This window comes from Stylophora pistillata, chromosome 4 (genome assembly GCF_964205215.1).
Source record: "Stylophora pistillata chromosome 4, jaStyPist1.2, whole genome shotgun sequence".
NCBI classification, from domain to species: domain Eukaryota; kingdom Metazoa; phylum Cnidaria; class Anthozoa; order Scleractinia; family Pocilloporidae; genus Stylophora; species Stylophora pistillata.
Genome location: NC_142522.1, coordinates 38879888 through 38903451, shown reverse-complemented (window position 1 = coordinate 38903451; position 23564 = coordinate 38879888). Strand labels below are relative to the sequence as shown.

At 39.4% G+C, this 23564-nt stretch overlaps 1 protein-coding gene across 1 annotated transcript in view; it reads right to left on the bottom strand.

Moving 5' to 3' along the window:
- Positions 1-23299, bottom strand: part of LOC111344594 (uncharacterized) — a 30746-nt gene extending 7447 nt beyond the window's left edge. The window contains exons 1-16 of the mRNA XM_088755839.1: positions 22846-23299; positions 17947-18240; positions 17026-17160; positions 16714-16876; positions 15883-16134; positions 15214-15463; positions 13915-14090; positions 13330-13486; positions 12820-13055; positions 11915-12126; positions 10627-10843; positions 9803-9928; positions 8845-9114; positions 8027-8200; positions 1441-1614; positions 467-640 (exon numbers count right to left, since the gene is read on the bottom strand). Coding sequence (XP_088611965.1) covers positions 467-640; positions 1441-1614; positions 8027-8200; positions 8845-9114; positions 9803-9928; positions 10627-10843; positions 11915-12126; positions 12820-13055; positions 13330-13486; positions 13915-14090; positions 15214-15463; positions 15883-16134; positions 16714-16876; positions 17026-17160; positions 17947-18240; positions 22846-23046 — 3211 coding nt within the window. The 5' untranslated portion in view covers positions 23047-23299. The remainder of the gene's footprint in view (positions 1-466; positions 641-1440; positions 1615-8026; positions 8201-8844; positions 9115-9802; positions 9929-10626; positions 10844-11914; positions 12127-12819; positions 13056-13329; positions 13487-13914; positions 14091-15213; positions 15464-15882; positions 16135-16713; positions 16877-17025; positions 17161-17946; positions 18241-22845) is intronic.
- Between the last annotated feature and the right edge of the window lie 265 nt (positions 23300-23564).

The window sequence follows — 23564 nt, the reverse complement described above, 5'->3', positions numbered from 1 at the left end:
TCCTTAGGCCATGATTTGATAAAATTTTGAAGCTGGTATTTGCAGTCCACTTCAACCTTCTTCGTGCTTGCTCCCCCTTGATTGCTCCTCCTTGATTGTCTCAATTGCGTTTTTTCTATCTTATGAGATATGATCTCGAATTATCTTTAAAGCTGAAGGTTTAGTTCTCTACAAAAAAAAAATACTCAATGTCTCTTAACGTAGCTCTGGTAAATTGCGTCCATGGAGGGTTTTAACGCAAGCTAGCTAGGCTAATGGGGTGGCCTCTAAAATCTACCTGCATCTCTTCAACCAAAAATAGCGTAAGTGTTAGCTGTTGTTATTACACTTTACCTCGTAACCCAGGTAAACAAGTGTTCTACAGCTCTGAGAATGCATCGCAAAACTTGGTCAACGATTCCTGCAGTAGGTGTTACAACCACTCGCCATTTGTCAAATCTAATTTGGGTTAGATATGCTTGTTTACCTCTCAGACATATGGGAACACTAGCATTCCATTTCCCTTCATCGGTACAGTATATTGTGGCCTGGCCTACGAGAGAGTAACCGGCGCGACAGCTAAACCTGTGGTGTGATCCCTGCAAATGACCCGAACCGTCCACTTGGCCGTTTAATATGGAAGAAGGGAGCCTTGGACATTCTGAAAGTATTCAAGATTACTGTTAGGTCATTAAAAACAAGTTTATAAAGATCATAAGATCGTGTTATCATTACTTACAGTAACTTTGCCTTAGTGTTACTGGCAACTGAATCAGGTTATTTTTTTTAGGTTTCCAAGGCCAAAGATCCTTCGCCATTACAGTTTTGGTGAGCCATTTTTTTCTGAAAGAGTAAAATCTACTATTTTTGACCCACTAACTAGAAAAGATCTCGATTTTTAGCGGAACATGAAAAATTGGAAGTGTATTTGTTCTGGTTTCAGTTTCTTCATGTTTTTATTTACTTTATTTCAACAGCATCACTATCAATACAACATGGTCATCTTATTTACAAAAGAAGGAAAAATGACCATTGCACTCAAGGAATTAATTTCAAAGATTTCCAATGAATTCATGGTCATTGAAATGGAACATATGTCCTATTTAGTAAGGATCGAGGATAGGATACGACAGTCAGGGGATTTGAATCTAGGGAAGGAGGATCGGGCGTCAAGAGTCTGTTAAATCATTGTACGAGGAAGTGACATTAGCCTTTAGCCCCTGAAATTGAATGACTGTAACAGGTATTAAGAAGGCGGAGAACTATCCCAAAATGAATTTCAATGTAAACAGCTATTAATATTCCACAATCTTCGTTTGAGCAAGAGACGAAGGGCTAACACTTTGAAATCAGCTTAACAAACTCTTTACGGTGGCTAATTTACATAATCAGCTCAGTTGATCATTAATTGCTGATTCTTCTTTTCCAGGAAACCCATCAATCTAACGCTTAACTGGATACCTCGCAAGCAGACGGGTTTTGAACCATTCCATGAGCCATCCGCCGTGCATGTCACGGTTATATCACCCACCAATGCATATCCAGCGTTACACAGGAAATGATATGTTGAACGATAAACACTGCCATTCCCATGGAAGCGGCCATTTCTGAGATGCCAGAAACGAACTGGGCATTCTTTTAAAGAAAATGTCAATATCTTTGATGTTATCACTCGGTCATTTAATGATTTTTGTACAGGGAAGGGGCGAATGGTCGTAGGAGTTTGGTTGTGATCTCATCAAATTTACTTAATCCCTCATAAGGCTCTGTAATATTGCTATGAAACTCTCTCTTAACCCCCCCAATTAGAAGTCAATCGGCAGTGAATGTTCTTTAGTCCCCCTTAATACTCGTTTGGCGACGACTAGCGACTGATTCCTTCTCCACTCCCCCTCTAAACCCTTAGATCACCCCCCCCCCCTTTCCCCGGTGACAAATTCCTAATCTGAGATCTAAAGCTGATCAGTCAGATAAGCTCCCTTGAACAGAATTTATTCTTTTTTTTTTTGTTAACTCAATTCAATTTCCAGTTCCAAAGAGGCTAAAAGAAAATGTCAACAAAAGTTAGGAAAGCAAATTAAAACAAGAAGATTTCCTTGAAAAAATTGAGTGAATAAAACCTAAACTATAATTATAGCATATTAAGACATAAAGACTGTTATAAACCCAACCCAGCTTGATCAATCGACAACGATCGATTATCGGTCAACAAAACCGAAGAATATTCGATCGTGTGGTTTACAGGTGTAGTTGTACGGATTAGAGAAGTCTCCAACAGAACCGTTGTCCGTTGCTGTGACTGACGTTTTGACAACCTGAGATATAAACATGGCAAGAAAATGTTGTTTGTCGGTCGAAGGTCTCAAGTCTGGCATGTGGGAATTTAATTTCATCGACATAAACACTTTTCTAGACTAGCCACACTCTGACGATCATCAACAATTAGAGGCAATAAGTTTATTAAGCATACAGAGACAATTCTGATCTTGGCAAACCGTCTACTCGAAAAGACTGGCACATTGCATCGAATTGGCATTCCTCAGTAATTTAACCATAAGGCTGTAATATTTAGTCACCACTTTCGATAGTATGGGTATATTTGAAGGGGCAATTGTCTTTTTGCAATGAGGGCGGGGACATTTTGAGTTGCCGAACACATATTCCTTTTTCCGTCTTGCTTAATCAACTGGCTAGAGCACTTTAGTAACAGACTTAAAATGCAATTTAAAAAACATTTATTCAATGCACTGAAAATATTTGATGTTGGCTAAATTAGAGTGGTTTTGGCATTTAGCAGAAAGGAATACGTATTTAACAATTATTCTACGAGCGCGCGTTGGATATGAGATGATAGATAGCCAACGAGGCGCGTAGCGCCGAGTTGGCTATAATCATCTCACATCCAACAAGCGTGAGTGGAATAATTGTTTTATCAAAACATTAAATTGAATTATTAAATTTTAAATTTATTAAATTTTTAGCTCCCTTTTAATTTTAACCTGACACATACGCTTACCATATTTGTAGATTATGGTATATTGGCTGATATACCGTAATGGCTAAGAGTTTTGCCATATTTTGACGAGCCCGTAGGGCGAGTCAAAATACAAACAACGAGTAAAAATACTCAGCGATACTTCACAACAAAACGTCTAATGAGAGATTTATTATCCAACAGGCCAGATTGCTATTTCAGTGCGGGAAAAATTTGCGGATATTTCTGGAGTACAAATATCGCGTGTTATTTGTACTCGTCTCGCGCGTTATTTGTAGTCTATGAAACTCAGCTGGATAATAATAGGTCATACTACAACTTTTCAAAACTCGTAATTTAAGAGAACTTTGTATGTTTGGAAATACGTACATCTTGCTAGTTCACATTAGCTTTTCGTGTTTGACCAAAATTTACAGGCCCACTCTCAACTTCCAACCTGTTTAATCATACTCAAATTTCGCATGCTTAATCAACCCTGGATGATCTCACGCATGGTTTGCTTCAACTCGCTGTCCGATCAACTCAACTGATTTAAAGCATCAGTAAAAATCCCCCCTCCTTGTTTAGAACATAGCCAATACTTTGAGTCAAATCTGCACCACAACTTAGTCGCTCAGTCACAGCGGTACTGTAAATTGATCATAATATCATGGGATATCGATCAGTGCACTTGTGAGGATTGCTAAGGGATAGCGTGATCGTGCGAGAGAAATGTACATAGAGTAGGACATCTTTTCATCACTGTGAAAGATATTTGCCCGCGGGTGAAGTTCATTCCCTGCTACCTCAAATACAACCATGAAAAGATTGAAAAAATAAGCAAGTTTTATTTTTTTTTTTTCGTATTTATTGAATATATTATGTTCTCTCAATCGAACAATTGAGAAAAATAGAAATTTGATCGTAATCTTTCCTAGATTTGCCTCGCAGCCAACTTTGCTCCACAACTAATTGCTCCACATTCCCTGGTTCGGGTTACAATACTATTTATCCAGAAACTTGAACCAGCTTAAGATCTATTAGATAAAAATAAGATAACATAAAATAAGTATTAACGGTAAAAAACTACGACGTTTCGAAGTCTGCATGACCTCATTATCAAGTAAAATGTTAAAACTGATGTAAAATTGTAGCTCAGAGATTATATACAAATAAAATGTGATAACTTCATTAGAATAATGAGCGTTCATTGTTATTGGTGTCAGATCGTGCAGTATATGTTTAAATAAATACTTTTGCACGTATTGAGTCAGACTGCGTGTTTAACTTTGGTTTTTGTTCGCGAATGAATAACATTTCGTGGATTAGGCAGTCCATTTTCCCGCGGCATTTCTTGAGAACGGAAAACATTTTCCCCAGGCCAGCGGACGCTACACCGTGGGCCTCCCTCAGATGCTTGCCAATGACAGAGGCTTTATGTTCTTCTATGCGTTGATGAAGATGGCGTGTGGTATAACCGATATAATCCGCATCGCACGAATCACATTTAAAAGTGTAAACAACGCATTGGTGGTTAATTAAAGCGGGCTTCTCTTCTTGTATCTTGAGCTTTCCCTCGATCTTACGACTCGTGAAAACTGGTTGTAGGTCAGTTCCGATTTTCCGGCCAAGATCTTTCAGCTGATGTCTTACTGTGTCGGCCGATTTTTGGTCTTTAAATGGTAAAGTTATTCTGACAGGTTTTTGTGTAGCCGCGTCAAGTTCAGTTGGGGTTTCGTGACGGCTTTGGATCGTAGAACTCGTGTACCAGGCGATAGCTGAGTTGATGAGTTTCACTGGGTACTTAAGCTTAGTAAACATCCGCTTGAGATGCTGGCATTCCTTCGTAAAAGATTCTTTCGTTGATGACAGGCGGTAAGCTCGGTTCAGCATTGTATTCAGCAGAGATCTTTTGTAACGCTGATCGACATGGCTCTGGTAATGTAAGAGCAGTCCTGTATCAGTTGGTTTATGATATACGCTTGTTGTCAGGTGGCAACCGTTTTTCTCAATCATCATACCGAGGAATGGAAGCTTGTTGTTTTCAGCAATTTCCATTGTGAACTGTATGGCAGGATGGCATTCGTTCAATGTTGAAAGGAAAGCTGTTGCGGCTTGAATATTTGGCATCGTGGCTAATGTGTCATCGACGTACCTTTTGTAGAAACTTGGTAACTTGTTGTTGCGATCCAGTTGTTCTTCAATGGAGCACAGGAAAACGTTTGCCATAAGGGGTCCCAGGGGCGAGCCCATGGCCACACCGTCCACCTGCTCATAAAGTTGACCGTCGAACTGAAATAGCTGATCTTTGGTTGCTATTCTTAAGATCAGCTATTTCAGTTCGACGGTCAACTTTATGAGCAGGTGGACGGTGTGGCCATGGGCTCGCCCCTGGGACCCCTTATGGCAAACGTTTTCCTGTGCTCCATTGAAGAACAACTGGATCGCAACAACAAGTTACCAAGTTTCTACAAAAGGTACGTCGATGACACATTAGCCACGATGCCAAATATTCAAGCCGCAACAGCTTTCCTTTCAACATTGAACGAATGCCATCCTGCCATACAGTTCACAATGGAAATTGCTGAAAACAACAAGCTTCCATTCCTCGGTATGATGATTGAGAAAAACGGTTGCCACCTGACAACAAGCGTATATCATAAACCAACTGATACAGGACTGCTCTTACATTACCAGAGCCATGTCGATCAGCGTTACAAAAGATCTCTGCTGAATACAATGCTGAACCGAGCTTACCGCCTGTCATCAACGAAAGAATCTTTTACGAAGGAATGCCAGCATCTCAAGCGGATGTTTACTAAGCTTAAGTACCCAGTGAAACTCATCAACTCAGCTATCGCCTGGTACACGAGTTCTACGATCCAAAGCCGTCACGAAACCCCAACTGAACTTGACGCGGCTACACAAAAACCTGTCAGAATAACTTTACCATTTAAAGACCAAAAATCGGCCGACACAGTAAGACATCAGCTGAAAGATCTTGGCCGGAAAATCGGAACTGACCTACAACCAGTTTTCACGAGTCGTAAGATCGAGGGAAAGCTCAAGATACAAGAAGAGAAGCCCGCTTTAATTAACCACCAATGCGTTGTTTACACTTTTAAATGTGATTCGTGCGATGCGGATTATATCGGTTATACCACACGCCATCTTCATCAACGCATAGAAGAACATAAAGCCTCTGTCATTGGCAAGCATCTGAGGGAGGCCCACGGTGTAGCGTCCGCTGGCCTGGGGAAAATGTTTTCCGTTCTCAAGAAATGCCGCGGGAAAATGGACTGCCTAATCCACGAAATGTTATTCATTCGCGAACAAAAACCAAAGTTAAACACGCAGTCTGACTCAATACGTGCAAAAGTATTTATTTAAACATATACTGCACGATCTGACACCAATAACAATGAACGCTCATTATTCTAATGAAGTTATCACATTTTATTTGTATATAATCTCTGAGCTACAATTTTACATCAGTTTTAACATTTTACTTGATAATGAGGTCATGCAGACTTCGAAACGTCGTAGTTTTTTACCGTTAATTTTTATCATCAAATGTATTTCTAAACATTCTCTGATTATAAAATAAGTACAAAATTAAATGAAAAGGAATGAATAAGTCAATATAGGCAGAAAAATAAACCTGACTAAAATAGGAAACCATTACGAGTTTAGTGAAATGCAAATAACTTTGATGATCGTTCTCAGTTCTCTGTGACCCTTGACCCTTGACCCTTGACCCTTGACCCCTGATGCAAACAAGGTTATTTACGTCAAGCAAAGTTTGCATGTAAAAGCCAACGGTTCGAGATTGCATTGATAAGCATACCCTTCAACTCATTTAAATTATAGTAAAATTCTATCCTTTTTCTTTTACTATTATAGAACGAAATTCATGGGTATTGAATTTTAATGACTACATCAATGCTTTTACGACGACAATCCAGCCAAAAAATTAAGGAGAGAATCAATTCCGAACCAAAGGTAAATTACATGGATGAATAAAAGAAAAGTAAAACAGCTAAACCCGTCGCTCTTACCTTCTCCTTGTCAACTTTGAGCTCCACTGCTAATCTATCCAGCGTCGAGGAATCCGGGATTCCATTATAGGCTAAGTACTCCAAATACAGATAAACCAAATCTGGATTGTTGTATAACAGTTCCCATTCGAGTTTCCACGCCTGTGAGTCTCCATTGATTTTATATCCTATTAAAGAAGTCCTCAATTCTTTATCATTTCTCAGAGAGTTGTGCGAGACGACAAGAATAAAATCATGCACAATGCGTAGGCATGGCTACTTGAATCACCGATCGACTCGTCTTACCATATGACTAGCGAATTCTTCTGCAAATTCAATTGCGCGAGTGTACATTGTTCACACTGATGACGTCCGTGCATGTATTGGAGGCTCTAAACACAAAATTTGAAATATCGCTGCACATCGAGAGACTTTAACGTCTTTCACGCTCTTCTAACTTTCTGCGAACTTCAAACTTCAATGAACGCATACAGACGCATGCGCATGAAACAATTGTTAATTCGAACGAGAGGCTATCTTGAATTATCTGGCAGAAGAGAAATCAGGAGAGCGTTGAATACGACTACCACGTGCTCTTTTTCGTTTCTCAGACTGATTTGAGCACGATTGCAAACTTTGCCGTTAAAAAACTGGATTGACCGCTCAAGTGAGAGAAGTTCCCAAGCAAGATCGTTGTCGTTAGTAATGACTAACGTTTTGACAACCTTTACTTTGATGCATACGAAAACTCCAGCTCAAGTTGTCGAAACGTCAGTCACTACTATCAACCAAAGTCTTCGCCACGTCAAACGTCTCCTGTATGACTAGACTACACGTTCAAATTTTGGTGTAGAAGTATCAGTCAGTCAAATTGAATTTTATTTCCACGGTGACCTATACTGTATCTATTGATACCCTATGCCATCAAACTGTATGTATTATCGATGCTATCGATTGATCGTGCTGGGAGAAAAACGCAGGAAAAGTCAACATATTAATTTATGGCCACAAGAAAATTACCATTGGTTTACTCTACCTTTTGGCAAGCAATTTGGAGCCGAACCATTGTAAACTCCATCTTTACACGTCAAGTGACTAGAACCGTTCATGAAGAAACCTTCAATGCAGGCAAACGTGTAATCAATCCTACCATCGGTGTCATTTCTATGTACAACCCCATTAGCCAACTGCGAGTTCAGTGGTACGCAAGCTGAAAAGTAAGGAAAACAACACACGATTTAGCAACCCTTGCGATTGTCAGATCAACCTTAATCATTTGACCATGAAACACATGGAAGAATCCCGACATAGTAAATATCCATAAACGTGTTTTTGTTAGGTATCTAGTCGTTTGGACACTGGGAATTGTTGTCGAATGACTGAGTGTAAAAACCTTCCTTCTGTGGGAATATGTGATCACTATCTCATGCATAAAAGATTCTTGCACCGTTGCGTCATCTAGTCTACACGGCTTATCAGAATTGAGCAATTCATGATACACCCAAGGCCCAAATTTTAAACCGCAGACACCAGGTGCAAAATATTTTTTTTCCTGTGTAAAAAAAAACCACTCGTTTTCACCCAAGAGGCCCAACACAGGCTGGTATCATTGTGCAATTTACGGGACGTCCAAAGCTTAATTTTGAACCGCAGACACGAAGTAGAAAGCCTTCTGGACGAAAATGATTACTATTCTTATGTAAATAAAACTCGTTTTCACTCAGAAGGTCTAACACCTGGCCTAATTTTGCAGTTGAGAGATGTTGGAGCTCGTAAACACCCCACTGGAGGATCAACTACTGTGAATTGAGGTTTTAGCTATCGTAATAAACTATAAGGATAAACATTCTCAACCTGGCTTCACAGTATCGTTCACTACAGCAACAAACTGAGTCACAGTCTCTTTTGTAGCTCGTCCGATTTGCACTTTGCCGGTTGTGAAAATATCGAACAAACACTCGGAGCTATCTCCGCAGACATCTTGGGCCTCCTTCTCCAGCACCTTATCAGTGAAATCCAATTTTTGACTGTCCGGAAATATTGGCCGAAAATTTGGATGGTGAAATGTGGAGTGGTCCTGCCCTTGTTGATAAACAAAGAGAGACTCATCTGGTTTGGTGACCCCTGCGGATGAAAGAAAAGGTGTAACAGTCAAGTGCTCTTTTAAGGTCTTTAAGGGATAGTTTCACGGTAAAAAGCGCTATTCAGCAATATCCTTATTGTGTCCAGCGTGACTCTTCTTTCGTTGCTTTTGCTTATGTTGTCAGCCTTTGAGAAAATAAGGAAAAAAACTCGCTACGCACTGGAGAACTTAGATATCTATCTTTGAAAGTCCTAAATGCCGTAGTTTCAAATTCAAATCATTACATTTTATTGAGATCTTTTATACTAAATAAGGCCAAAAAAAACACCTCGACATAATTTTTTGTAGCTTAATAGACTTAATAGTGTGAAATAATAATAGACTTAATAGACTTAATAGTGTGAAAGAAGCCAGAGGAATATAGAATCATAATTATAGAAATCGTTCGGGAGGGGTTGGCAATCGCAAAGGACGCAGTACAACTTAGCATCTGCACTTAGGAAAAAAACTCAACCAAAATTATATTTCTAACTTGTAACTTATATTTAAACCCAGCTCCATAAGCTTTTGATGAATCGATTTAGGAGTCTGAAATTTAAAAAGGCTATGTGAGATTTCTATGACTTGCAAAACTCTGGAAGGTTATTCCGTAACCTAAAGTAATTTAAAGAAGACCAAAGGGCAATCATAACTGGAAGTAAGCTTTGTTGAAATAATTGAGTTACGTACATAATTGTCCAAATTCCCTGTGTATGATTTCCAAACTCGAATTTGTATTCAAGAATGTTCCGTCGGGTTTGAGGAACTCCGTTTCTTGGCTGTCATCCCAGTAACCAAGGAGACCGGACGTATTACCTGCAATGAAGAATCTAACTTTCAGTTCTGGGTCTTACTTCGATTTTTCAGCTTGTCTATTAAAGAGGTTGAGTGTACCACGTTGTTTCATTTCTGCGCAATCTCACGTACAGCTACCAAACGCTTTGCGATAGGTCAATTAAGAAGGCTATCTTCAGATACCTTTTCATCCAAAGTCACTTGTTTAAATCCTTTGTTTTCTCAAAATTATTGTTAAAACTTGATTAAGGCTAAATGACAAATAGCCTCGTTTTGCTTTCAAAGTGCGTCGTTCAAATACGAATCCACTCTTAGTGACTATGAATCGTTTCCCCAAAACCCGTTTGACGCATGTTACGTACTTCTGTGCTTAACATGCGTAACTTTACTAGGTCTCAGTTTTTTCCGCGATTTACAATTTCTTACTGCTTCACGTCGACTTAAGACCTGGGCATATCTCGCTTGAGTCATAAATCAAAGATAAAAAGCTCTGTCAATAAAGTAAAGACCTTGAACTTCGTTGGTAAGTATAATATGATTTATCTTTTTTGACGTAAAGAAGGGAGTCACCTATCCACGTGAGAACTCTCCTCTCTCGGCCGGGCAACGAGTTTGCCATAGTTAGCCTAGGATAATTCTCTTCTTTAGACTCATAAACGTTGAAAATAAACTGCGGAGACGAATAGTTGTACTTAGAGAGAGTTTCTCTTGATCTTTACCTTTAAAAATTGTTGGCACCAAAGTCACGAGACCGAGCAACTCTTGTTGCCCTTCAACTGTAACAGAGATGCCGGAGTTAAAAATGATGGAATACTTGGTAGTGTTGATGTAATACAACACGGAGACTCCGGTGAATTCCAGAAGGGAGAGCTCATCAAAATCAACTCTTTCCCCATTCACCAAAACATCCACTAAGCCACGACCATTCAGCTGGATCTAAATTGAGCAGAAGAAGAGGAAAAAGTTTAAATAAATGCAACAATTAGTTTAATTATATTCTATACAAGGTTAAAAGATTAAGAAAAAAATTAAAATGTTTGAACCAAACGTTTTCGGCTATTAAGCCATCATCAACCCTGATGATGACAAACATCCGAAAACGTTTGGTTCAAAATTTTTAATTTTTTTCTTAATCTTTTAGCCTTGTGTTACGGCTTTTGCCACCTTCTTTTTTTGTCAGTGGGTCCTGGGACCCACTCGGTCAGCTTAGTTTCCCAGGCCCGTTCGGTTCACAGTCGTGTGTTGCGTTTTTAGTTTCGGTAGGTTTCACCTTAATTTATCACCTCAGTTTGTCAGTTTATCATTCATCGTAGCACCTTCCATGTAACTTTTCATCGTTCCGTTATTTTATTGTTTTTGCCTTGTCGTATTTTCTGTTTCCTGTTTTCGTTTCAACGCTTTCTGTATTTTATTTACATGTAGTTTCACCAGTCGACACTCAAGGTAAATAAACCATCGATTTGCATACTCTTCGTGTTTCGGTTGAACACTGCGCTAAGAACGCGACACCTCGTATAGAATATACTTTACTAAGCGAACATTATGGACACTAGTTTAATTATATTCACAAATGATTCAAGTCGTGCTGGCTGACCAAGGATGATCCTGTCACCCATTGACACACCTGAGTGAACAGGGGGGGTGCATTGAGAGCAAAGTAGGTGAGTCAGACAGGGAGCGAACCTGGACTTGTCTAGATCTATCGGTCTTGCGCCCAAAATTCTAACCAATAGGCTACCTTGTGTCGCGCATGGCAATGATGGCCTGATACCATAACATCGTGAAAATAAATTTTCAAAGTTCAATTTTACGTCTGGTCCATCGCATCAAATATAAGATAATAATCTTTTTTTGCACTCTCCTCATCATGACAGGACGGAAAACGCGTGCACTGTAAGTACCTCCTGCTATCCCACACTAAGCCTTAGAAAAGTTTTCTAAGGCTTTGTATGGGACAACGAGAGGTACTTACAGTGCACGTGTTTTCCGTCCTGTCATGTTCCTGACCTGCACAACGTCTGATCCGTTCTCCTTGGCTGCAAATGCCGTGTATACCGTGGCTTTTGAAGGAGATCCATCGTCTGCTAAAAGGGGCTGCATACGCCCCTGCAACGTGAATTCCACTCCTTTCACTTTCAAAATGAAGTATTCGCCATATCCGTTGAACGTAAATGGCTTCTCATCTAAGGTAACCATGTGTGGGTCCCCAAAACCGGTAGCTATGGGGGAGGGAAATAGAATTTATTGAAATAAAGACGACATGAACTGCTAAAGAAAATCACTATCAAAGCATTGTAAGTAAGTTTTTCCCCACTTTCTATCAAAGATAAAACAAAGTGCCTGAATATGATTGGCCATTAGCAGTTCGCTTTATCTAGCAATAGAACAAAGTGTACAGGGTGCTTGTAATTGGACAAAAACTGAACACTGTAAAAGGCCAGTTTACGCACCACTCCTGTGTAATTGGACAGTACGCGTCATTTCTGTGGTCTGTAATCGAGACTACTGGGTTCATTTGTTTCATAAGAATTAAACTGTAATGTACCTGATTATGAATAACTCAAGCCTTTGACTATTTTTCTCTTAAATTTGTGTCACAGTTTTGGATGATCGGTAAGGGGATTTTTGTCACCCAAATCAGTATGAAAACATACTCGCTTCAAAAATAAACAAATCGAACTACTGCGTCGCGTTTACCTAATTATGCAAAACATTCGAATACTTTCAGAGCAAATTTGACACCACTCGGAAAACTGTAGCCGGTCCACACCATTCCTCAGCGCGTGCGTAGCCTTTCTGTACAATTTGCTTTCCGTTTGTGAATTTGAGCGACCCCTCCTTGTCCAATCCAACCTCTAGGCTATCGCGTCATCTACATGCCGCATTACACTTTTTGATCAATTAAGAATTACCGGGTCTTGGTGCTTGGTATTTCGAACCGTCGTCTGAAGGCCGCTTCTCAAAGTACTTTTCACAATTCTTAGAATTGATGCAACAGTCATGGTACGGCACCTTATCGTGGAAGACATGGGATAACACAGGGAGACCAGCATTAGGATGAACGCGGTCGAGGGACCCTGCATCTGGTTGGCCCATCATTAAGTTGCCAGCTTTGTTAAAGCAGCACTGCTGACCAGAGCCTGTGGCACTAAGGAAGAAAAAAGTAAATCAGTGTTCCACGCCCTATCTATATATTTGGACGAAAAGAAGAAAAACTGGGTCCAGTGCATTAAATCGAGGCAAGTTATCTTTCAAATCTTTTTGTGATTAGCCTCTCTTTTCTTCTTATAAGTTCCTTTTTTTCTTTGCATATGGACTTCTTAAAAACAACAGTTAGAAGAGACGACGTTGTTATTTCACGACATTTCTTCCATGATATCTGCCGGTAAGCTTCGACTTGACTAAAATTAATAACTACTAACCTGGGATTAACCATTAAAAAACATTGGAAAGCTCCCTTGTGGTATCGATCACATCCATCGCGATTTTTGGGATTGCATTCCTCGTCAGACATGTAGCGCCCGCGATCTGCCATAGCCTGAGTCAACCTCAGAGGGCAGGGCTGCATGCTGGGATCTCCTGAATAAGAAAATCCAGCAGTTTATGTTTTAAAAAAACTATTTCACTTTCTTCACTACGCTTCTAACATGCCCAAAAAGTAACCGCAAATTTTTGGCGTGCAGAGAGGTTTTTTTTAACTGCGAAATGGGTGCTTCTATCCATCACTCTTTTGGAATGCTAACTTTCCCTTGTGTTGGGGATTTCTGAAAGTTAATGACCGAAAAATCATCTTCCAGGAGAATGGCCTCTGATTCGAGTTAGCTTCAGCGTTAACCCATTCAGCTCTACTATCAAATCCAGACTTCAGAACGCAAAATTCATTCTCTTTAAGAAGCATCCATAGATCATTCCAAAATTGCCACTCTATGAGAGAGCATATTTTCCAATAACATTACATTCATATTTTCCTTCACGAAGGCATATGGAATTAAGTTTCTGATAAATACCTCTGAATTTGTCTGGATTAGGTTCTTTTTTATGCCATTCATTACATCTACGATCAGCCCATGGCTCATTTTTCCAAGAAAACACTTCACTCCACACCCATTGAGACTTAGAAACATTACTGTATCTGTTTTTTCTTGACACTCGAACAAGATTGATAAAACGATCATCAATGTTCCTAAAAAATAATGATGAAAAGACAGTATTTCAAACCAATCCTTGTCTTAATTATCTGTAGACATCAAGGGCCTGATTTTCTCGAATAAGAAGTAAAAGAACAAAAATCTTCCTCCAAGAATTCTATGCGGCGCAATAGCATCAATTGTTTTCTTTTTCCACAAGCGCAACGGAGTTCGCCATAAAGGAGGGACTCCTTGTAAGCTAACCAATCCCTTACCGAGTGATGGGCCCATGTTTTTTTACGGGCCCGGCGCTGTGATTTAAAAAAAGTATGGCTGAGTAAGCTGAAAGAGACCATACGCAGCTACTGCGTCAAACAACAAGGCAAATCCAAGCCTGACATACTGACACACTCGACCAGTCACAGTTAGCCGATGTGCATTCTCAGCTGCTTCAGGCATCTTTCCCTCAGTCGGGCATGTCAGCTCCTCTTTGACATCCATTCGGTTTAGTTTTTCTTTCGTTTCCATGAAGGAAGAATACAATTTAGCTCTCAAGGCAGAATCTCTCTTTAACATCTCTTTCTCGGCTTCAGCCTTCAGCCGAAATCTTTCCGCATCTTTTTTTGCTTGGTAACACATTTCTTCGACAGCGTCCAAGTTGTTAGAGTACTTGTCAGCATGCTTCTCGAGTTCGCGGAATTGTCTTAAAACTTTATCACAAACGCTTTCTTCTTTACCAGACACTTTGTTCAAATATGCCACTCTACCACCAGTTGCTATCGAAACCATTTTCGCTGTGACTATCAAAACAGAACACTTTTCTACTGACGTAAGACGCGCAGCTTAAAATACACTGACAAAAAAAAGAGAATTGCAACTGACGTAACCGCTGATTTGTGATCAGGTCTTAATTGAGAGAGCGCGCGCTTCTTTCGAACAGGCTTTTAAAACAATTCCACAAAATATTTGCGAACTGTTTTCATCCGAGTTCTCTATTCGGTGACTTAGAAGAAGCATAGCTGAGCTATAAACATAAATCATCTCAAACAGTCCACAGACATGCGTTTGATGCCAATGGATGACAATGCAGTTTCGCGCATAACGTCATTGATGAGATGAAAAAGCATAGCAAAATAATGATTTTTTTCTGCACATTGCTGCTAACTGAATCCCCCTTACCCGTCTCCCTCTCCTTTTGTAACCGTAAACTGACTATGTCCAGAATTTGGCTGACTATTTACTACTTCACGAAAGCTGTCCAGTACGGGAACATTATCATCTCCCATTTTATAGCGCGCCAAATCAATCGATACTTCCTCGTCTAGTCCACCAATGCTTCCCGAGTCCCAACTAACGTCTACCGTGGAATCCTCCTGCCATAAATCACCGTCCTTTCGCTTGACCTCGGGAGTGTATCGATTTATGGGAACTAAAATAAAAGAAATAATATTTAGGAGGAAGAAACCGAGTTATCCGGAAACTTGACCATGGCCACTGGTTCATGGTGCTCTTGAAAAATATTACAGGCAACTGAGGGCCTAGTGAAGATTCGAGCTTCGGTAAGGTTCCATTTCACGATTCGATACTCTACTATTTGAGTCATATATAGCTTTTTGGTGAGTTTGGCCATAGAATCCCATGGCAAAAGTTACTTGAGTAGAATTTTAAAAAATTTTCGCAGATCGAGATAGATTGTCGGACTAAGAAAGACGTTGAAACGTTCGTATAGAAAATCTAGTGCCTGTTCCTTTTTATTATTTTTTCAATTTTCCCTTTAAATTTACGCTTTTTATTGATGACAAAATTGAGCTCAACAGACAACTGGAAAGAGTGTAGTTGATGAAATACCTGATGTGTACACTCCATTGTAATCGAAGGAATTACCGCCGTCCGTAGATAACTTGAATGGCAGACGTCCTGTCTTATTCAACACGGGTATGGTAACTGATGACGTTAGCTCATCGCTAAATGTTGCATTAATGTTGACGTCATTGTCGAGTTGAACCACGATGTTATCATCCGCAGTGAAGCAAGGCCCACTCATTTTCACGTTTGTACCTCCTAACATGATCCCTGATCGGGGCGATATGGTCAGAGATCCTGTTCATTACGAAGAAAACAGAAGAACGTTAGGACGGCGTATACTACTACTGGGGTTTTAATTTCGGTTTGCAATGACCGAAATTTCTGCAGGGGACTGTTAAGACTACAAGCAGAACCTCCTTTCCAGCCCAGTCCATTGTGCGAGTAAAAAATATCAGCGAAAGAAAAAACTGATGCTAACACGCTGCCCTAAATGTAGTAATTTTTTGCGGTTGTTAATTTTTGAGGGATCTTTACTAAAAGGAATGTATTTTTGCGGAGCAGGGGAGGTAGGAACTGCAAAATTCTCATGCTTCACGCCAAATACTGCAACAGATGCTCGCCTTTCAAAAAAACAAACCCAAAAAAACAAAAGCTGCGAATGTAAAATTATTTTTTCCGTTCAGTTTAAAAGTGCTTTCCCGTAAAATTTTTCTTTGTTCCATTGACTAAATACTCAGCTTAATATTCTTGTTTCGTTTAATTTTTAAGGTTTTCAAGGTATTTCCGCTGCTTATCTGCTCCCACGACATCCACAGATTTATATTAACGACTCCGTAATGTTCATTTTAAATACTTGTCAATAACATTATGTACCTTTTGTGTTGCATCCCCCAGCTTCCACACTCGCTTCATCGGTTCGGAACATCCACTGACCGTCTCGGGCCACGTTGGAGGTGGAAGGAAGATTAAGGATGTCATTTGTTCGGGAGCCAGGGATGATGAAGAACCTTACCCCATCTCCTGCATTAAATCCACCCTGTAATTTAAAGTCAAATCTACTTTCAATTCAATACATTTAAAGTAGCATCGTGTAATATTGTTGCCACAGAGGATAGTAGAAATAAACCTACTTCTCTCACTGCTTTTTCTTGATAATTTTCCATTACGGTACATTCAGAGACTCACCTGGGCAGGGTTTCCACCCAATCCGTCCTCAGTCCCTCCACTGGCTGTACCCGTTGTCCACACTATTTGATTATAATTGAATAAGGCAAATGAATGACGACCATTTGTAATCAACACCGCTTGAAAATTGTTAACCTGAAACCAAAAAAGATGCAGGATAGAAAGTTACGTTTTACAAAGGACCCTAGACGGCTTGAATTGCGAAAACAGTTTGTGTATTTTTCAGAACTGGGGTGGCAGTTCAGTCAAGAACCACATTTGAACTGAAAATTGACCACGCCATGTCACATCGAAAAAAAAAAATTAAAATTGGCAGAAAGTTAACCGATACCAAAAATGAATTTTTTTTTTCCTGTGGTCAGTCCTTCCCCCTTTACTCAAGATCCTCTGCTTGTGAATTAAGGTTAGTAAGAAAAAGAAAAGCAAAAACAAGACCAAAAAGAAACAAACAAAAAAACAAACAAAAACAGGTAGAGATGGGTACGCCATAGTAACAAAGAAACTCGTGTGCACTATGCAGCTATATCATAGCATCTCATGTGACCATCAACTTCTATTTATTTTTTTAATGGATATTTTGCTGAACATTTTTTTACTTATTTAGGCTTTGAAGTTTCTTTACATTGAAAATTTTAACACTGGGCTTTTCGCAATTTTCATTTCACTAAAACTTGTTCATATTCCTCAAGTCAATACGAACAAAGAATCGAGCTGCTGATATGGTTCAAACGAGTAAAAATTCTAAGTTGAATATGAAGTCTAAAAGCACAGCTTCCCTTAAGAACACTAACGACGTTTTCATCGACTGGTATTTCAAAATACAATTAGCTGGTTATTCTCTTTTCAGCGATTCTTTTGAAATTATTGTTATCATTATTCCTTTGTCCTTAAATCTCAATTAGGCCGAAAGCTAGTTACTACCTTGTTCTTAAAGTTTCCTTCGGCTCCATAGAAAGCCACTCTGTCCCAAGTCGCAATGAAAATCCACGAGGCTGAGAATTTCTGATGATTTAAGAATGCCCGTCGAACATCCTTTGTAGCTCGGTCCAGTAATACACGGTCTGTGGACTCCCTGTATAGTACGGTTCCCCCCTTCCTGGTATCCACGTCACCCCAAAATGGCGAAATAAGGCGTCGGTTATCCCCCAGGGGGAATGGATCTGGGGTGTATTGACCCACTGAGACCAGAAATGAGATAACTCCATTTGTGTTCACCTGAAATCAGACAATACAGGTAAAATTTGAAATATATATAGTTTAAAATGAGACCAAAGGTAAAATAAATAATACAGAAATAGTTTCAAAGTCGAAACTCCTCCCAAAAGTGTCGTTACGTCGTTAAGTCATACAAGATATGATTCCGGACAACTTCGGCTTGTAAATAAACACCACTATGTATTATAATGTACGTGCTTTAAAAAAAAAATCTGCCGACAGATTACATCAAAGGAAACTCAGCTGGGCGATAAGCATTAACATAGGAAAAAAATTAATCGAATATTATGAGGCCGCCTCTTTTTTCCGTATTTAGACAATATATCTGAACATGTGCTTGGTTGGTCAACTGAAGATCTGTGACCGCCTCCCAGTTAGCTCAATGGATAGAGCGCTGGACTGTTGTGCGGGAGGTCGAGGGTTCGAGCCCCGGCCGGACCATTACTCAAGGTCTTAAATCAAGTGAGAAGAATATGCTACCTTTCTATATCAAGAAATGGTTAGATACTCTAGTCTTATCGGATAGGGACGAATAAATGAAGGTCCCGTCTCTTGCAGGGTTAGGGGTAGGAAACGTTAATTTCCCACGCACGAGATTACTGTATGATGGATGTCCTCCCCTGGGGTGGTTGCTGGATAGAAATTGGCCCTGGAAAGCCCCCATGGGAAGTGGTCAATTAAAATATGTAGGTATGTATGTATGTATGTATGTATGTATGTATGTATGTATGTATGTATGTTCCATCTGACTAGCTGAGATACTCGCTACCTATTCCTTGATACATAGGGCAGTTTGGAAAATATGGAATGCCGGAATTCGGAATCGGAACCGGAATACTTGGAATGCCCGGAATACCCGGAATTCCCGGAATGACCGAAAAATAACAAATTTTTAAAAAAAATAAAAGTAAATAAATAAATGAGAATATTTATAATTAAAATTAATGGTAAATTCAGAACTTAATTAAATAATTTAATACGAAAATTTTCTCTGAGGGTCCCGAAAAAAAAAACACTTACCGGCACTGTTCATGGAGATGCACGTATTAGAATTTAAAAAAGTCTGCGTCAGGTCAGTAGCCCATACAGCCTAAGCGACGAAATATTTCTACTTTTCCTTCCCCCTGGATGTGATGCTAGTCCATCACATGGTTACTCCCCGTTTTAAATTCACCTCCACTCATTTACAGACCTATAGGATGTTTAGCCAGGGCGCCATGACCATTAGGCCTGCACGCTTTTCCAGCCGGAACAATTGCAGAAGATTACACAAATGCAATATTTTCAATAAGTTTAAAAATCTCCGAACTATTACAAATTAATACTCTACCTTAAATAATTATTAACCACACATTGGGAGCTATCAAAGCAGCTACCATTAAGACCAGCCGTCTACAGTTAAAATTGAGAGATCGTCAGTTACTCGACAGCTTTCCGTGTCTATTATAAATACCTTGAATATATACCTTTAAATGTATATCTTGTACTGATGGATTCCTCTAAACAAGGTTTATATTAAAAGGTATATATTCAAGGTATTTATAATAGACGCGAAAAGGTGTCGAGTAACTGACGATCTTTCAATTTTAACTGTAGACGGCTGGTCTTAATGGTAGCTGCTTTGATAGCTTCCAATGTGTGGTTAATAAATTATTTAAGATAGAGTATTAATTTGTAACAGTTCGGAGCTTTTTACAATTGAACTATTAAACTAATTGAAAATATTGCATTTGTTTAATCTTCTGCAATGATTCCGGCTGGAAAAGCGCGGCGGCCTAATGGTCACGGCGCCCTAGACATCCTACAGGTGTGTAAATGGGTGGAGGCGAATTTAAAACGGGGAGAAACCATGTGATGGAGTAGCATCACATCCAGGAGAAAGGGAGAGTAGAAACATTTCGTCGCTTATGCTGTATGGGCTACTGGCCTGACGCAGACTTTTTTAACTTCTAATACGTGCATCTCCAGGAACAGCACTGGTAAGTGTTTTTTTGGGGGGGAACGTCAGAGAAAAAATTCATATTAAATTATTTGATTAAGTTGTGAATTTATCATCAATTTCTAATCATCAATATTCTTACTTTTATTTTTTAAAAAATTCTTATTTTTCGGTCATTCCGGGAATTCCGGGTATTCCGAGTATTCCGGTTCCGGTTCCGAATTCCGGCATTCCATATTTTCCAAACTACCGATACATAGTCAGTAGAATAAGTAGCCTGCCAGTTTGCGATTTAATTAAAAGAAAAAACAAAAACATTAGCCTCTTTTGGTCTCATATTTCGAACAACATGAGCAGTAAGATCCTTCGCGCTCGTTTCCTATACGCGATAGTAATTACAGGCTTCTCCGCATCGACTATCAAACAACTATAAACTATCACGCGATCGAAATCTCGAGCTCATAATCTGATTGTTTTAGAAGTCTCAAATAAATAGCGAGTTGAGTAGCCAATCAGTTCACAGTATTTGGAATGGACCGCTAATGGATTGATACTAATCATTGCGGTGACTCGTCTATAACATGTGCCTAAACTGAAAACGGAGAGGTCACGTAGATTTGCATAATCTGTAAAGATTATTGATTTTGCTGCTTACGTTCGGATTGCTTGAAAGCCTAACCTTGCGCTTTTATAGCCTCTAAAAGTACTCTTGTACCCTCCTATTTCATAAATTTTCTTTGGTTAGTTACGTGGCTCTGAAAAATAACCCTTGAAAAAAGTTTGACATTACTCAAGTACTTTAAAGAAAAAAACTGCCACACTGTCGCGCCTGCCCGACCATCACGCATGCTTTTAATAGCGCTTTATACTAATGACGTCATGAGACTTTAGACCCCCCGCGTGACTCAGACAAACAAACTCCACTTCTTTGAGAGCTACAAGGGAAATGGCGAGTAGTTCGCTTATTCCCTTACAGTTCTGACCGACGAGGAAGGCTTTCCTGGCTCCAAATTTGAAAGAGAACCGGAAGAATACACTGTAGACAAGCTAAAACGGTGGTTAAAATGTAGGGGCTTAAAATTAAGCGGTAAACGAGAAGATCTTGTACAGACTGTGTGAGATGCGGGAATTATCACACCCTTGATCCGGCAATCGATCATGGAAAATGGTTTGCTTCCAAAGTTCTTCAAGAAAATTCTGATGTATACAATGTAAAAAGGGGGTTGACAGGCCTACACGACTCCCCAGCGAGTGTTTAGAATAGCCGGTTCAAAGTTTGGCCCTCACGAGTATGTCTTTGAGCGATCGCCCTCTTTTGTAAGATACGAGCGGCGGATTTTTGTATATTGCGCTAAATACTGGTTGTGTTTCTATTAAATGCCAGTTCATGTAGTTTATGTAATTAATGTTCGTGCAGTTGTCATCGAATAATTTCTGTTTCTTTGACGCTGAATTTTCTCTTTCTTTCGGTGCTTTCCTCTTAGGAGCATGTGCTCAACTTACTTGCGCTGGTCTAAGATTTGCCTTCAGTGGATCGGGAAATTCGGCTGTTGGACCTTTTTCGCCGGGCCAGTGAAGAACACAAATATAACTTAAGTGTTTCTTGTTATATTTTTCTCCGTAAAAAACTCACGCGGACAAGCCACTAGCCAACGCTTGCACTTTGCCATGTCTCACGAAGGTTTTGGTAGGAATGAATACTTTCTTCCCCGATTCCTTTCTCTCTTTGAGTGATTTTGGCCATTTATCTGCATATCTTGAGTCTGTCTTACACACACCCCAACAACAGTATTTGGTACCAACCATACCGCTTCCTTTTAGAACGCCAAGTCATTTTTTGAGGAAATTTTCCGTCGTTTTGTTTTAATTTTACAGCTCTCGCTCATACATTTCATTAAGCTGGTCGCAATGTTTGTCTGAGTCTGTGCGGGGGGTCTCGTAGGTTATCACGTAGCAAAATCTATTTTTAGTAATAGTATAAAGCGCTATTCACGACCTGGTTGAAAATGAAAGGGGAATATTTTGTATGCTGAGTTCGAGCATTTTACTCGTTGTTTGCTTGCGTTCTATTCGTCTTCTCTCGAAATTGCGATGGTCTCTATGCAGGAAGTTAATATATCTCATGACTCACACCACTAGAGTGCCACATGGGTGAGGTCGCAAGGTCATCTGTAGCGTATTGAAGTATCGAAACAAATTTATTCAATTAAAAACATAGTTGGGTAGTGAAGATATGAAGTAATAAACGAGCAACTTGTATTATTCACCTCAACAATAAACGATTGACTTTTAAAGGAGAATCGTCTGAATACTATACTGATCAGTATAGTTTTTAGCTATATTTAATCAAGCGAGACAAATGTGGTTCCGACAAAATATTTCAAGTTTCAAGCGAGTAGTTCATGGCGCTTTTATAAAACAAACCAAAAATCAGAGACATTATTAATAGAAAATGTTTACTAGAATCTTCAGTGAAGTAAGGAAAGGAGAAACTCTTTCCGTCTGTAAATTTTAAAGTTTGAAAAATTTAACGCGACATCATGTAAAATCGAAGTCGATTTAAAATGCAGGCAGCTCAGTATTTGTAAATAAAAATCTCGTAAAATATACCATTGAGTTTAAAAATAAATCATACTCAAAAGTACAATAAAACACTGCGTACTCACATATAAGGAACCGTGATTCTTGTCAAAATACGGAAAGGCAATTGAGATCGGTATTATTCCTGAACTGCCGTCGTCATTTGGCGGAAGTGCAGTATCACCCTCGCCGACTCCATATGGATAAAAATCGCTGAGTGGAACACTAAAACACGACGTTATATGAAGAAATAATGTGGCGAAAATTCTACTAGACCGCCAAAACATTTTAACGCCGATTCTAGCCCGAGAGGTCTTCAAGAAAACGCAGAAAAACCAAGGTTATCCCTGCCTATACCAGTCGCAAACAACACTCAAAATTTACATACAGCGAACCAAAACAGATTGATGACACTTAATGCATGCACTTAATTAACACCAATTTTTTAGCAAGTTGAGTCGAAACAACCGTCGTTATTGCACCGCAGCGCTGGTTATTTGAATTAGAGTTCACCATGTCATTCAATTTAAAACCAAAATAAATATCTGAGTGCATGTTGGTTCAAATTTCGAGTTGAACCGGAAGGAAGAGCAGCCTCCCTTTTTCCGAGAAGTCCTTTTTTTCTTCCAGGTCAGCTGAAGGGTGAACGAAAAGTCATGAAAGTCACGTAAAAAACTCAAATGAATAAATGAGTAACTGAAGAAAAAAAGGCTAATGAATAAATAAATAAATAAACAAACAGGCAAGTACATTAGTAGTTTTAAAAAAATTAATATTGACCAACAAGGGGGGAGTAGAAATACTC